We start from the raw sequence: 14213 nt of genomic DNA on the forward strand, positions 1-14213 counted from the left end.
GGAAGTGAGAGAAAATCATCAGGAAATGATGTGAAATCCACCAAAATCAACAGGAAATGACCTTGAAATTCCAGAAAATTGATTTTTGGTCAATTCTGGTTGATTTTTGGCCTATTACATATCACTTCCTAATGATTTTGGGTTACTGAACAAGCAAGTGACCAGTAAATCCCTCAAAATCAACAGTAAGTGCCCTGTAAATGCCCCAAAAGGAAAAGGTTGTAAATGAAAATCAATAGGAAATGACACAGAAATTTCAGAAAAGTGATTTTTTTGGTCACTTGCTGTTGATTTTGGGGGCATATTGGGTAATTTCCTATTGATTTAGGGTTACTGCCCCAAAGTCAATAGAAAGATCCCTTTAAATGCCCCAAAAAGAAAAGGAAGTGAGAGAAAATCATCAGGAAATGATGTGAAATCCACCAAAATCAACAGGAAATGACCTTGAAATTCCAGAAAATTGATTTTTGGTCAATTCTGGTTGATTTTTGGCCTATTACATATCACTTCCTAATGATTTTGGGTTACTGAACAAGCAAGTGACCAGTAAATCCCTCAAAATCAACAGTAAGTGCCCTGTAAATGCCCCAAAAGGAAAAGGTTGTAAATGAAAATCAATAGGAAATGACACAGAAATTTCAGAAAAGTGATTTTTTTGGTCACTTGCTGTTGATTTTGGGGGCATATTGGGTAATTTCCTATTGATTTAGGGTTACTGCCCCAAAGTCAATAGAAAGATCCCTTTAAATGCCCCAAAAAGAAAAGGAAGTGAGAGAAAATCATCAGGAAATGATGTGAAATCCACCAAAATCAACAGGAAATGACCTTGAAATTCCAGAAAATTGATTTTTGGTCAATTCTGGTTGATTTTTGGCCTATTACATATCACTTCCTAATGATTTTGGGTTACTGAACAAGCAAGTGACCAGTAAATCCCTCAAAATCAACAGTAAGTGCCCTGTAAATGCCCCAAAAGGAAAAGTAAGTAAGTGAAAATGACACACAAATTTCAGAAAAGTGATTTTTGGTCACTTGCTGTTCATATTGGGGCTTTTACAGGTCACTTCCTGTTGATTTTGGGGGCATAATTGGGTAATTTCCTGTTGATTTTGGTGCATTTCTGGGTCATTTCCTACTGATGTTTATGCTTTTATGGCTCACTTCCTGTTGATTTTGGGTTACTGAACAAGAAGTTCCCCGTAAATGCCCCAAAATGAAAAGGAAGTGAGCAAAAATCAACAGGAAGTGACCCTGAAATTCCAGAAAATTGATTTTTGGTCAATTCTGGTTGATTTTGGGGCATTTCACATAATTTCCTGTTGATTTTTGGCCTATTACATATCACTTCCTGTTGATTTTGGGGCATTTATGGATCACCTCCTAATGATTTTGGGTTACTGAACAAGCAAGTGACCAGTAAATCCCTCAAAATCAACAGTAAGTGCCCTGTAAATGCCCCAAAAGGAAAAGGTTGTAAATGAAAATCAATAGGAAATGACACAGAAATTTCAGAAAAGTGATTTTTTTGGTCACTTGCTGTTGATTTTGGGGGCATTATTGGGTAATTTCCTATTGATTTAGCGTTACTGCCCCAAAATCAATAGAAAGATCCCTTTAAATGCCCCAAAAAGAAAAGGAAGTGAGAGAAAATCACCAGGAAATGATGTGAAATCCACCAAAATCAACAGGAAATGACCTTGAAATTCCAGAAAATTGATTTTTGGTCAATTCTGGTTGATTTTGGGGCATTTCACATAATTTCCTGTTGATTTTGGGGCATTTATGGATCACCTCCTAATGATTTTGGGTTACTGAACAAGGAAGTGACCAGTAAATCCCTCAAAATCAACAGTAAACGCCCTGTAAATGCCACAAAAGGAAAAGGAAGTAAGTGAAAATGACACACAAATTTCAGAAAAGTAATTTTTGGTCACTTGCTGTTCATATTGGGGCTTTTACAGGTCACTTCCTATTGATTTTGGGGGAATTATTGAGTAATTTCCTGTTGATTTTGGGGGCATTATTGGGTAATTTCCTATTGATTTAGGGTTACTGCCCCAAAATCAACAGGAAGATCCTTTTAAATGCCCCAAAAAGAAAAGGAAGTGAGAGAAAATCACCAGGAAATGACGTGAAGTCCACCAAAATCAACAGAAAATGACCTTTAAATTCCAGAAAATTGATTTTTGGTCACTTCTGGTTGATTTTGAGGCATTTCACATAATTTCCTGTTGATTTTGGGGCATTTATGGATCACCTCCTAATGATTTTGGGTTACCGAACAAGCAAGTGACCAGTAAATCCCTCAAAATCAACAGTAAGTGCCCTGTAAATGCCCCAAAAGGAAAAGGAAGTAAGTGAAAATGACACACAAATTTCAGAAAAGTGATTTTTGGTCACTTGCTGTTCATATTGGGGCTTTTACAGGTCACTTCCTGTTGATTTTGGGGGCATTATTGGGTCATTTCCTGTTGATTTTGGGGCATTTATGCATCACTTCCTGTTGATTTTAGGGTTACTGAACAGTAAGTTACCTGTAAAAGCCCCAAAAGGAAAAGGATGTGAGCAAAAATAAATGGGAAATGACGTGAAATCCCTCAAAATCAACAGGAAATTACCCAATAATAATTTCCAGAAAAGAGATTTTTTGGTCACTTCCTGTTGATTTTGGTGCATTTCTGGGTCATTTCCTATTGATCTTTGTGCATTTATGGATCACTTCCTGTTGATTTTGGGTTACTAAACAAAAAAATTCCCGTAAATGCCCCAAAACGAAAAGGAAGTGAGCAAAAATCAACAGGAAACGACACGAAATTAGTGCTGCAACAATTGTTCGATTAACTCGATTTTGCTGCTTCGAATATTCGTTTCGTTAAAGTGGTGTTGTAATGGTTTGTCTTGAAAGTGTTTGCATTAAGCTTTATTGATTTGGGTAGATACACTGCCCTCTAGTCTGCCTCATTTCACATGGCCGAATCCAGCTGTTCCATGTTAAGACCAACATAAGCCAAGCTAATGTTTTTTTTTAATGTCTTCGTAATTCAGTTTCTAGGTATATTTAGCCTTTTTTTGTGGGAATATGTGTCTGAACCATGTATTAAGAGCATTGTGGGGAAAAAAACGTGAACATTTTATAGCATTTAAGCTAGCGGACCTTTGCTATGTAAGTTAGCCAATTGTTTTTTTGTTGTACATAGATCCACATTTTTTTTTTTTTTTTAATACCGTTTGAGGCTCAGCTTAGCTATTTTAATTTTTTATGTTCCTTATCCGATTACTCGATTATTCAAACTTGTTCATCGATTAATCGATTACTAAAATAATCGATAGCTGTAGCCCTACATGGAATGTCCCGAAATCAAAAGGAAATAACCCAGAAATGCCAGAAAAGATGTTCCTCCATAGGAAGGCAGTAGTGGGGAAAAAAACATTACTATTAAAATAAATACTTGACGTACTTTAAAGACAGAAATGTCCACAGATGAACTCCCTGCTAAGGCCTTAATGTAAAGCAGATGTGTGTGTGTACAGTCTGTGCTTTACCCAGCAAGTGTGTGTGTGCGCACGTGAGAACGTGAAGTTCGGAACAAGTTTGGGGGTGGTGGGTGGGGTTGCGTCATCGACCAGAAACGTGAAAACCATGAGAACAGCGTCTCTGTGTATTGTAGCTATGATATGAAAAAGCAAATGACGTGATTCATGGTTTCATGTCATTTGCTAATTCACCAATTAGCTAATGTGTTAGCCTGTTCTTGATTAGTAGCTAAAAACTTAATCTGGAACTTCAGGTTGTGAACAAATTGGATTAAAGGCTTTTGTTTTGCTTTGTTTTTGTTTTTTTTTTGGACCTTTTGAAAACCCCTCCTCCTAAATGGCCATCAACCAATCATAGGTCCCACAGACAGTCTTCAAGGGAGCAAGGTCCATCAATTTTTCGGACGACAAGCTGCTCCTTTTTTCCCGATTTTAGTCCATTGCGGCTTATTTGTTGATTTATTTGAGTTGAGTCAAACTTTATTTGACAACGGCGTCATAAGACCGTCATAATTGTAACATGACACTGTCATGGGCATTGAAGTGCGTACGGTAGGATAAAAAAAAGTCTTAAATAGCATTATTATGTGAATTAGAATCATATGTTGAGACGGTTCGACAACAATTTGGCAAAGCGCAGATGTTGAGAAATTAGTCTTTTAATTTGCCGTTTAGCCACGCCTACCATTACAGGGCTCTAGCGTCCCCAACAGGAGGATGACATCGGCAGAGTAACTATTTCATCTGATTTAGAATTAAGCCCATTGAGGGGGAAGATTCAGAAGGAGGAAAATTCGATGAAGAGAGCCGCAAAATGTCATTGTTTAAGTCTCTCTACTCCAATATTTTTACAGAATATTCGTTTTATCAAAGTATTTGTCCCCAATTGCTAAATAAATGGTATGGTCAAGACAAATAACAGTCTTGTGCTAAATGGAATATGAAATTTTAAAAATGCATTTATTTAGCACATGGCAAAATTACTTCATAATTAGGAGTGGGCATTGAGCATCGATGGGAACTGGTTCTAACACTCCAATGCTCCCGGAATCGTTGGAATTTTAAAATTTCGATTCCTTGTTTTGATGTCCTGACCACCGAGCGGAAAAAAATTGCTCAAGTTTAAAGACTGATATTTATATACGTTATATAAGTTACAATTAGCCCTGTGAGAAGTTCATTTAATTTAAAAAAACGTTGAGGAGTTAAGACTTTAATATAACCTATGCATTTTTTTGGACCCTGCATTTTTTTGGGACCCTGCCTTTTAAAAGAATCGGAATCGGGAATAGTTCGAAACCCGAAATCGGAACCAGAATCGTTTAATTTCAGACGATGCCCAACCCTATTCATAATGGTCAAAACTAGGGTTGTTCCGATCATGTTTTTTTGCTCCCGATCCGATCCCGATCATTTTAGTTTGAGTATCTGCCGATCCCAATATTTCTCGATCCGATTGCTTTTTTTTGCTCCCGATTCAATTCCAATCATTCCTGATAATTTTATAAATTATAATTTAATTTATAAATAATTCATATACATTTTGGCAATGCATTAAGAAAAAAATGAATAAAACTCGGAAGAATATATACATTCAACATACAGTACATAAGTACTGTATGTTGAATGTATATATTCTTCCGAGTACTGTACTGTATTTGTTTATTATGACAATAAATCCTCAAGATGGCATTTACATTATTAACATTCTTTCTGTGAGAGGGATCCACGGATAGACTTGTGACTTTGTATATTGTGACTAAATATTGCCATCTAGTGTATTTGTTGAGCTTTCAGTAAATTATACTGTAGCATGCCCCAATGCATGATGGGAAGTGGAACCATGACTGTGCGTAGTGCAACCAATTTATATATCTTCTCTGCGTTGGGAAATAACTTAAGGTGTTAAGAATAAGATCAATTGCCACCTTGCTTCCCCACATTGCTTCCCATGATATTTCTAATCATAGGGAGAGGGATTATAAGGCTTTAGCCAATTCAAAAAAGGCTCCAAAGGCTGCCAAAATTCACTCTACTCATTTTACGCTGCCTTTTATCTCTCTATTTAGGTAAAACGGCACCATAACGGATTGAGCGTGACAATGCGTGAGTGGGTTGTGCAGCGCAGGCTTTAATTGCATTAAATATTTCAACGTGATACTTTTTTTTTTTTAATTAATTACCGCCGTTATCGGGATAAATTTGATAACCCTATCTTAAGCCTAAACTAAAGACTCTGGATGAGTGTAACATATTATGTTTGTAACGTTAAATACAATTAGAAAACAATTTAATTAAAAAATCTATATATTAAAAAAAGGCATGGCCGATATTTTTTTGCCGATTCCGATACTTTGAAAATGACGTGATCGGACCCGACACATCTCTAGTCAAAACTGTCCACTTCTTGCACCTCCCAAACTATATTTTATGCCACCGGAGTTTTTTGTCATTTCCCTGCCCCGGCTTTGGTGAGCGTAAACAAACCAGGAGGCGTGACAGCTAGCCGACATGCTAACCCGAACAGAGTCCTGCTTCAGCCTTATTCTCGGCGTTCGAAGCGAAAAATCACACAAAACTACCCAGGATCATATCACACGGCGGCGGGGTTGTCGATCGTCTGGCGGCGAGCAAGTTACAGCTCATCGGACTCGTTCCCCTGCTGCGGGCAAGAGAGCTCGTTTGCTGGTGAAGCAGCTGCAGAATGACCACCGGACAAACCTGCCGACGTCGAAGGAGCGCGTAGCTGCCACAATGTCAACGCGACTATGGCGCAAAATAATACTAAGGACGTAAACAGTGTGAGAGCGGCGTGCAGGTGTTGTGCAGCTAACATGGCAGGATGTGTCTGAGGAGAGCTTTTCTACATGTCCATCCTAGGGCTGTCAAACGGTTAAAATTTTTAATCAAGTTAATCACAGTTTAAAAATTAATTAATCGTAATTAATCGCGATTCAAACCATTTATAAAATATGCCATATTTTTCTGTAAATTATTGTTGGAATGGAAAGATAAGACACAAGACTGATATATACATTCAACATACTGTACATAAGCACTGTATTTGTTTATTAAGAGAATAAATCAACAAGATGGCATTAACATTCTGTTAAAGCGATCCATGGATAGAAAGACTTGTAGTTCTTAAAAGATAATTATTAGTACAAGTTATAGAAATTTTATATTAAAACCCCTCTTAATGTTTTCGTTTTAATAAAATGTGTAAATTTTTCAATCAAAAAATAAACTAGTAGCTCGCCATTGTTGAAGTCAATAATTACACAAGGCTCATGATGCTGAAAGCCTGAAACCCATAAAATCAGTCGCACCCAAGCGCCAGCAGAGGGCGACAAAAAAAACAAAAAACACAAGTAACAAGTGGACATGACACTGTGCTGTCATTTTAATCACTTTGAGTGGGGCATGTGCATTAAATGCGTCAAATATTTTAATGTGATTTCTTAAAAAAATTAATTACTGCCCGTTAACGCGATAATTTTGACAGCCCTAGTACATCCATGATCAAACGTAAGTAAATATTCCTTTATTTAAAGAAAGATTGTAGTGTTTACTTTGTAATCGCTGTATTGACAGCCATTTTTAACACAAATTTGCAATTCTAATGGGGTGGAAAATTTGACAAAACACCAGGCACACGAAGAGGTAATAAGCCGAGTATAGCGCTCTCCCAGCGGTGGGGTGGGGGGTGTGCGACAAGCTGCCGGTCATCGGCCGAATGTCATTCTTGGTGGACATGGAGCATGTCAGCCACAAAATGCAAGCCACCTTCGTATTAAAATGTGTGCCATGATCCCAGTATTTGACATAATACAAAACACGATGTTTACTCACTTCTTTGTAAGTCCAACCATTCCACAGTAGTAGGGCTTGTTTTAGCCAATACCCGCGGTGAACGAGAACCTTTTGAAACCCAAAAAGGCTCACACGCCTCTCCCTGGTGCAGCCACAAAAGCCTGCAGCCGTTTGGCTGGCATGATGCGAAAAATAAACGAATTAATTCGCAAAATCAGCTGAATCCATCTGCATGCTATAATGCAATGCTGTTGTGAGATGCTGACCTGGGTGACATCACATTCGCATCAAGAGTTTGCTCCCTAATATTTTATTTACAGTAAAATATCTCATCGACATGTAATATTACAACACCTGATGGTAACGATAAACCTATGGTGGGACAGGAGGCTGTGTCAATAATTACGTTGTTGGTATTTCTGTTTTGCTCCGGAATAGATTACTTAACCGTAGGCACCACTAAGTCCGAAAACAGATGGCCTAGGGATCCGTGTGTGTTTGTCACCTTAATCTGCTGCCGTCTCAGCATGGCCAGCTCCCTCATGTCCCGAAAGGGCTGGAGTAGATAGTGGTAGAGCTGGGTGGCGGCGTCCAGCATCTGGCCGTACGCTTCGTCCTCCTCCTCGTAGACCTGCAGCAGCTCCACCATGCTGTCCGACGCCCGGTGCTTGTCCAACACCTGACAATATAAAACCGCGATCAGTATAGCTGCATTATTTGAAAAAGGAGATTACTTCTGCGCAGGCTAACGCAAGGCCGTAGTTTTGCATAGGGACAGTAGGGACAAAACACTAGCAACTTTTCAGGATGCTGAAATTGTCCCCACCAACCTTTAAGCACATTTGATTGGCTGATGACAACCCCCATCCCCACACACACACACATTGAATATTAGAAGTTTTTTTTCAGCCAGCAGCAGCCACTGTAAGAAATGTAAAAAGACATCAATGTTGTGGAAATTGGGAACACACCACCAATTTTGCTGCTGAAAGTGCCACCTGCATCAGAGTTGGCATAACATTAAACTGTGTGAACTTGCTAACTGCAAAACTCAAGTAGGAAGCTGCTTAGAGAGAAGTGTCCTCCTGTATTTGTACCTGTGAAAAAATGTAGAGAACCTAGGTTCCTTCCTTTTCAGTAACCCAAAATAAAAAGGAAGTGACCTGTAAATGCCCCAATATGAACAGGAAGTGAGCCAAAATCAAAAGGAAGTGACTCATAAATACCCTGAAATCAACAGGAACAGGAAGTAACCTCTTCCTGGGTCACTTCCTTTTCAGTAACCCAAAATACAGTGGTACAAAAAAGTACCTTTTGGAATTTCTCACCTTTCTGCATAGAATCACCATCAAATGTGATCTGATCTTTGTCAAAATCACACAGATGAAAAAATAATGTCTGCTTTAACTAAAACCACCCAAACATTTATAGGTTTTCATATTTTATAGGGGATAGTATGCAAACAATGATAGAATGGGGAAAAATAAGTAAGTGAACCAATATTTTATGCCCCCCCTTTGGCAGCAATAACTTCAAACAGACGCTTCCTGTAGCTGCAGATCAGTCTGGCACATCAATCAGGACTAATTTTGGCCCATTTATCTCTACAAAACAGCTGTAGTTCAGTCAGATTCCTGGGATGTTTTGCATGAATCGCTGTCTTTAGGTCATGCCATAGCATCTCAATAGGGTTCAAGTCTGGACTTTGACTTGGCCACTCCAGAACGTGTATTTTGTTCTTCTGAAACCATTCTGAAGTTGATTTACTTCTGTGTTTTAGATCATTGTCTTGTTGCCGCATCCATCGTCTTTTGAGCTTCAACTGTCTGACAGATGGCCTCAGGTTTTCCAGCAAAACATTCTGATAAACTTTTGAATTCATTCTTCCATTAATGATTGCAAGTTGTCCAGCCCATGAGGCAGCAAAACAGCCCCAAATCATGATGCTCCCTTCACCATGCTTCACGCTGGGGATGAGGTGTTGATTTTGGTGAGCTGTTCCATTTTTCCTCCACACATAACGTTGTGTGTTACCCCCAAACAATTCAACTTTGGTTTCATCATCCCCCATAATATTTTGCCAAAACGTCTGTGGAGTGTCAAAGTGCCTTTTTGCAAACATTAAACGAGCAACAATGTTTTGTTTTAGGCAGCAGTGGCTTCCTCCGTGGACTCCCATGAACACCATTCTTAGCCATAGTTTTACATATAGTTGATGTGTGCACAGAGATATTGGACTGTGACAGTGATTTCTGAAAGTCTTTTGCAGACACACTAGGGTTCCTTTTTACCTCTCTGAGTATTCTGCGCTGAACTCTTGGCGTCATTTTCGGTGGACGACCAGTCCTTGGGAGAGAAGCAACAGTGCCAAACTCTCTCCATTTGTAGACAACTTCTCTGACTGTCAATTGATGAACATCCAGACTTTGAGATAGTTTTGTATAATTTCCCAGCTTTTTACAAATCAACAATCCATGATAGCAGGTCTTCAGACGGCTCTTTTGACCTAGCCATGATGCACATCAGACAATGCTTCTCATCAAGACAATTCTTACCAGGTGTGTGTTTTATAGTGGGCAGGGCAGCTTTAAACCACTCATCAGTGATTGGGCACACACCTGACTTAAATTCTTTGGTAAAAATTGGTTTCAATTGCTCTTTAGGTGTCCTCAGGCAGAGGGTTCAATTACTTATTTGTCCCCATTCAGTCACTGTTTGCATGCCATCCTCATTAAAATATGAAAACCTATAAATGTTTGGGTGGTTTTAGTTAAAGCAGACTGTTTTTTCATCTGTGTGATTTTGACAGAGATCAGATCACATTTGATAGCGATTTTATGCAGAAATGTGAGAAATTCCAAAAGGTTCAGATACTTTCATACCACTGTAAAGCAGAAAATGACCCAAAATCAATAGGAAGTGATGCGTAAATACCCCGAAATCAGCAGGAAGTGATCAACAAACAGGAAATGACCACTTCCCGAGTCATTTCCTTTTCAGTAACTCAAAATCAACAGGAAGTAAGCCATAATAAATGCTGTGTTTTTTTAATTTCTTAAATTCATTCCAACTATGCGCATGACAATAACGTCTGCCGAATGCTTTTCCTGCAACCTAGCCGGGCGATTAGCGTGTCGAATGACGAGCAATACTGTACAATACGAAGACTGAACACGACTACCCCGCTACACTTTAGCGTTGAGCTGCACTAAGAGCTCCGGGCCGCAGATTCCCTTTAATCCCAGATTAGCGAGGGTCGGATTTATGATTGGGATTGAAGCGATTTTTCAAATTCAGCCAGTTTGTGCGTGTTTATATTAAAAAGACTGCATATATTACGAACGTGGATGAGAGGCGCTTTTATGAGCGGCGGGCCGAGCCGAGGGGTCAGAACAGTGAAGCATTCAGGCGAGGTAACACTGCTCCTACTGTTTATGACCCTGAGCCGTCTCCTTGGCGACCGCTCACCGAGACAGGCGGGACCAGGACTCTCGCTTTGTGTCGAACGCCGCCGTCGCTACCCGACAACTACAGAGGTAGCGCGCGGTACGAAATCTTCGCTACGTGAAAAATTCATTTTACGGAAAGTTTTTCACTTCATGTTATGAAAAATAACTCACTTTACAAAAGATAGTACGTACTGTAATAAGTAGAGATGCGACTGTAAATTCGCCGATTTGGCCGAAAATGGCTAAAATTGCCGCCGTTTGGAAGTTTTTTGAGGTATCAAAGAAGTATTGAAATTATTAAATGAAGGAAAATAAAAGAAATTAGCTGAATTTTTTCTGAAGTTGCTTTCCATTGTGTCCACGCATGAGTATTAATCAAGTTTATGAGATTAATCAAGCGAACAGTATACAATAAAAACTGCAATTTCTGGAGAAATTACTCTGGGTCTTTGCTGTGTAGAGATACAGCCCCGCCCAGGTTGGCTTGGGGACATTTCGGAGACAATATTGAGTCACTTCCTGTTGATTTGGAGACATTTTGGGGACAGGTCCAGGTCATCAGGTAATTTGGGGACACTTGGGGGGGCGTGTCCTGGTCATTTAAGGTCATTTGGGGGCGGGTTCTAGTCTTATCCGGTCATTTGGGACATCTGGGGGGCGTGTCCTTGTCATATCAGGTCATTTGGGGACCTTTGGAGGGTGTGTCCAGGTCATATCAGGTCATTTGGGGACATTTGGGGGGCGTGTCCTGGTCATATAAGGTCGTTCTAGTCTTATCAGGTCATTTGGAGACATCTGGCGGGCGTGTCCTTTTCATATCAGGTCATTTGTGGACATTTGGGGGGCGTGTCCTGGTCATATCAGGTCATTTAGGGACATTTGGGGGGCGTGTCCTGGTCATATCAGGTCATTTGGGGACATTTGTTTTTTTTCCCCATTGAAAATGAATGGGAAATTTGGACGTCCATGCCCGTCAATGGCATCAACTTACATTTGCGTCAATGGAATCCAAGTACATTGGCATCAATAGAATCAGCAAACATGGCCACATGGAAAATGAATGGCATTTTGGGGCATTTACAGGTCACTTCCTGTTGATTTCATGGTATTTAATAGTCATTTCCTGTTGATTTTCGCTCACTTCCTTTTGCTTTTGGGGCATTTACGGGTCACTTCCTGTTGATTTTGAGGCATTTAAAGATCAATTCCTGTTCAGTAACCCAAGGAAATAACCCAGAAATGCCAAAAATGGATTTTGGGTGGATTTACGGGTCACTTCCTGTTCATTTTAAGTTACTGAACAGGAAGTGAGCCATAAATGCCCCAAGTCATCAGACAATGACCCAGAAATGCCCCAAAATCAACAGGAGGTGACAAAAAAAGGTCAGTTCCTGCTGATTTTTCGCTCACTTCCTTTTCCTTTTGGGGCATTTACGGGTCACTTCCTGCTCAGTAACCCAAAATCAACAGGAAGTGATGCATAAATGCCCAAACATCAACAGGAAATGATTCAGAAATGCCCTAAAATCAACAGGAAGTGATGAATAAATGCCCCAAAATCAACAGGAAATGACCCAGATTTTTTTGGGGCATTTACAGTTCACTTCCTGTTCAGTAACCCAAAATCAACAGGAAGTGAGTGAAATGAATGGGCAATGACCCAGAAATTCCTTCAAAATCAACAGGAAGTGACCAAAAACAATATATTTTCTGGCATTTCTGGGTCATTTCCTGTTGATTTTCGCTCACTTCCTTTTCCTTTGAGGACATTTACATTTTCTGCATCACTTCCTGTCAATTTTGGGTTACTGAACAAGATGTGACCTGTAAATGCTGCCTAATAAACAGGAAGTTACCCATAAATGCTCCAGTGGCCGCAAATGCCAGGCAATGAGTTCATTTTGGGGCATTTCACGTCAGTTCCTGTTGGATTTCGCTCACTTCCTTTTCCTTTTGGGGCATTTCCGGGTCATTTAATTTCATAATAGGAACTATGAAGGAACTATTTAGTACTATTCAAACTAGGAACTATTTTCTCCACCAGAGGGCACTCATGCTCTTTAGATAAATGATGCTTTATTTCTGTATTTTTTTTCTTCTCTCGATGGAATTCAATATTTTTTTTGTTATTTCCTTAGTATAACGTGGTTATCTAGTAGATTATAATCTTGTCTTCTTCGAAGTAGGGCTGCAGCTATTGATTATTTTAGTAGTCGATTAATCGATATGGAACATGAAAAATACAATACCTGAACTGAGCCTCAAACAGTATTAAAAAAAAAAAAAAAATGGGGTTCTAAGTCCAACAAAAGAACAATTGGCTAACTTACAAAAAAAACTCTGCTAGCTTAAATGCTATAAAATGCTAACGTTTTTTTTTTTTTTGTTGCAATGCTCCTAACAAATTGTTCAGACACATATTCCTACAAAAAAACGGCTAAATATACCTATAAACAGGGGTGCACATAATTTTTTTGCCCAGGTTCTCAGAGGACCTGGAGATGTGACTTGGTCCTCATTGAGCTTGAGAGCCGACCCGCCTGATGCGATAAATTTATGACAAGCTTTACTTAGAGCCAATTAACTTTACTTAATTATATTAACAATTAATGCTTGATTAACATAAACTGGCACAAGAAAATTGCCATTACTTTGAAGTGAAATATACAGTGCCTTGCAAAAGTATTCGGCCCCCTTGAACCTTGCAACCTTTCGCCACATTTCAGGCTTCAAACATAAAGATATAAAATTTAAATTTTTTGTCAAGAATCAACAACAAGTGGGACACAATCGTGAAGTGGAACAAAATTTATTGGATAATTTAAACTTTTTTAACAAATAAAAAACTGAAAAGTGGGGCGTGCAATATTATTCGGCCCCCTTGCGTTAATACTTTGTAGCGCCACCTTTTGCTCCAATTACAGCTGCAAGTCGCTTGGGGTATGTTTCTATCAGTTTTGCACATCGAGAGACTGACATTCTTGCCCATTCTTCCTTGCAAAACAGCTCGAGCTCAGTGAGGTTGGATGGAGAGCAGTCTTCAGCTCTTTCCACAGATTCTCGATTGGATTCAGGTCTGGACTTTGACTTGGCCATTCTAACACCTGGATACGTTTATTTTTTAACCATTTCATTGTAGATTTGGCTTTATGTTTTGGATCATTGTCCTGTTGGAAGATAAATCTCTGTCCCAGTCTCAGGTCTTGTGGAGATACCAACAGGTTTTCTTCCAGAATGTTCCTGTATTTGGCTGCATCCATCTTCCCGTCAATTTTAACCATCTTCCCTGTCCCTGCTGAAGAAAAGCAGGCCCAAACCATGATGCTGCCACCACCATGTTTGACAGTGGGGATGGTGTGTTCAGGGTGATGAGCTGTGTTGCTTTTACGCCAAACATATGGTTTTGCATTGTGGCCA

The 14213-nt window shown here is 39.4% G+C and overlaps 1 protein-coding gene across 2 annotated transcripts in view; it reads right to left on the minus strand.

Moving 5' to 3' along the window:
• The window catches only part of jmy (junction mediating and regulatory protein, p53 cofactor), a 52986-nt gene that overhangs the window by 25406 nt on the left and 13367 nt on the right, over positions 1 to 14213 (minus strand). For both annotated transcript variants that reach the window (XM_057818422.1, XM_057818421.1), the window contains exon 2: positions 7853 to 8026. In XM_057818422.1, the coding sequence (XP_057674405.1) occupies positions 7853 to 8026 (174 nt within the window). The remainder of the gene's footprint in view (positions 1 to 7852; positions 8027 to 14213) is intronic.

The sequence above is a fragment of the Corythoichthys intestinalis genome, chromosome 17, assembly GCF_030265065.1.
Source record: "Corythoichthys intestinalis isolate RoL2023-P3 chromosome 17, ASM3026506v1, whole genome shotgun sequence".
Lineage (NCBI taxonomy): Eukaryota > Metazoa > Chordata > Actinopteri > Syngnathiformes > Syngnathidae > Corythoichthys > Corythoichthys intestinalis.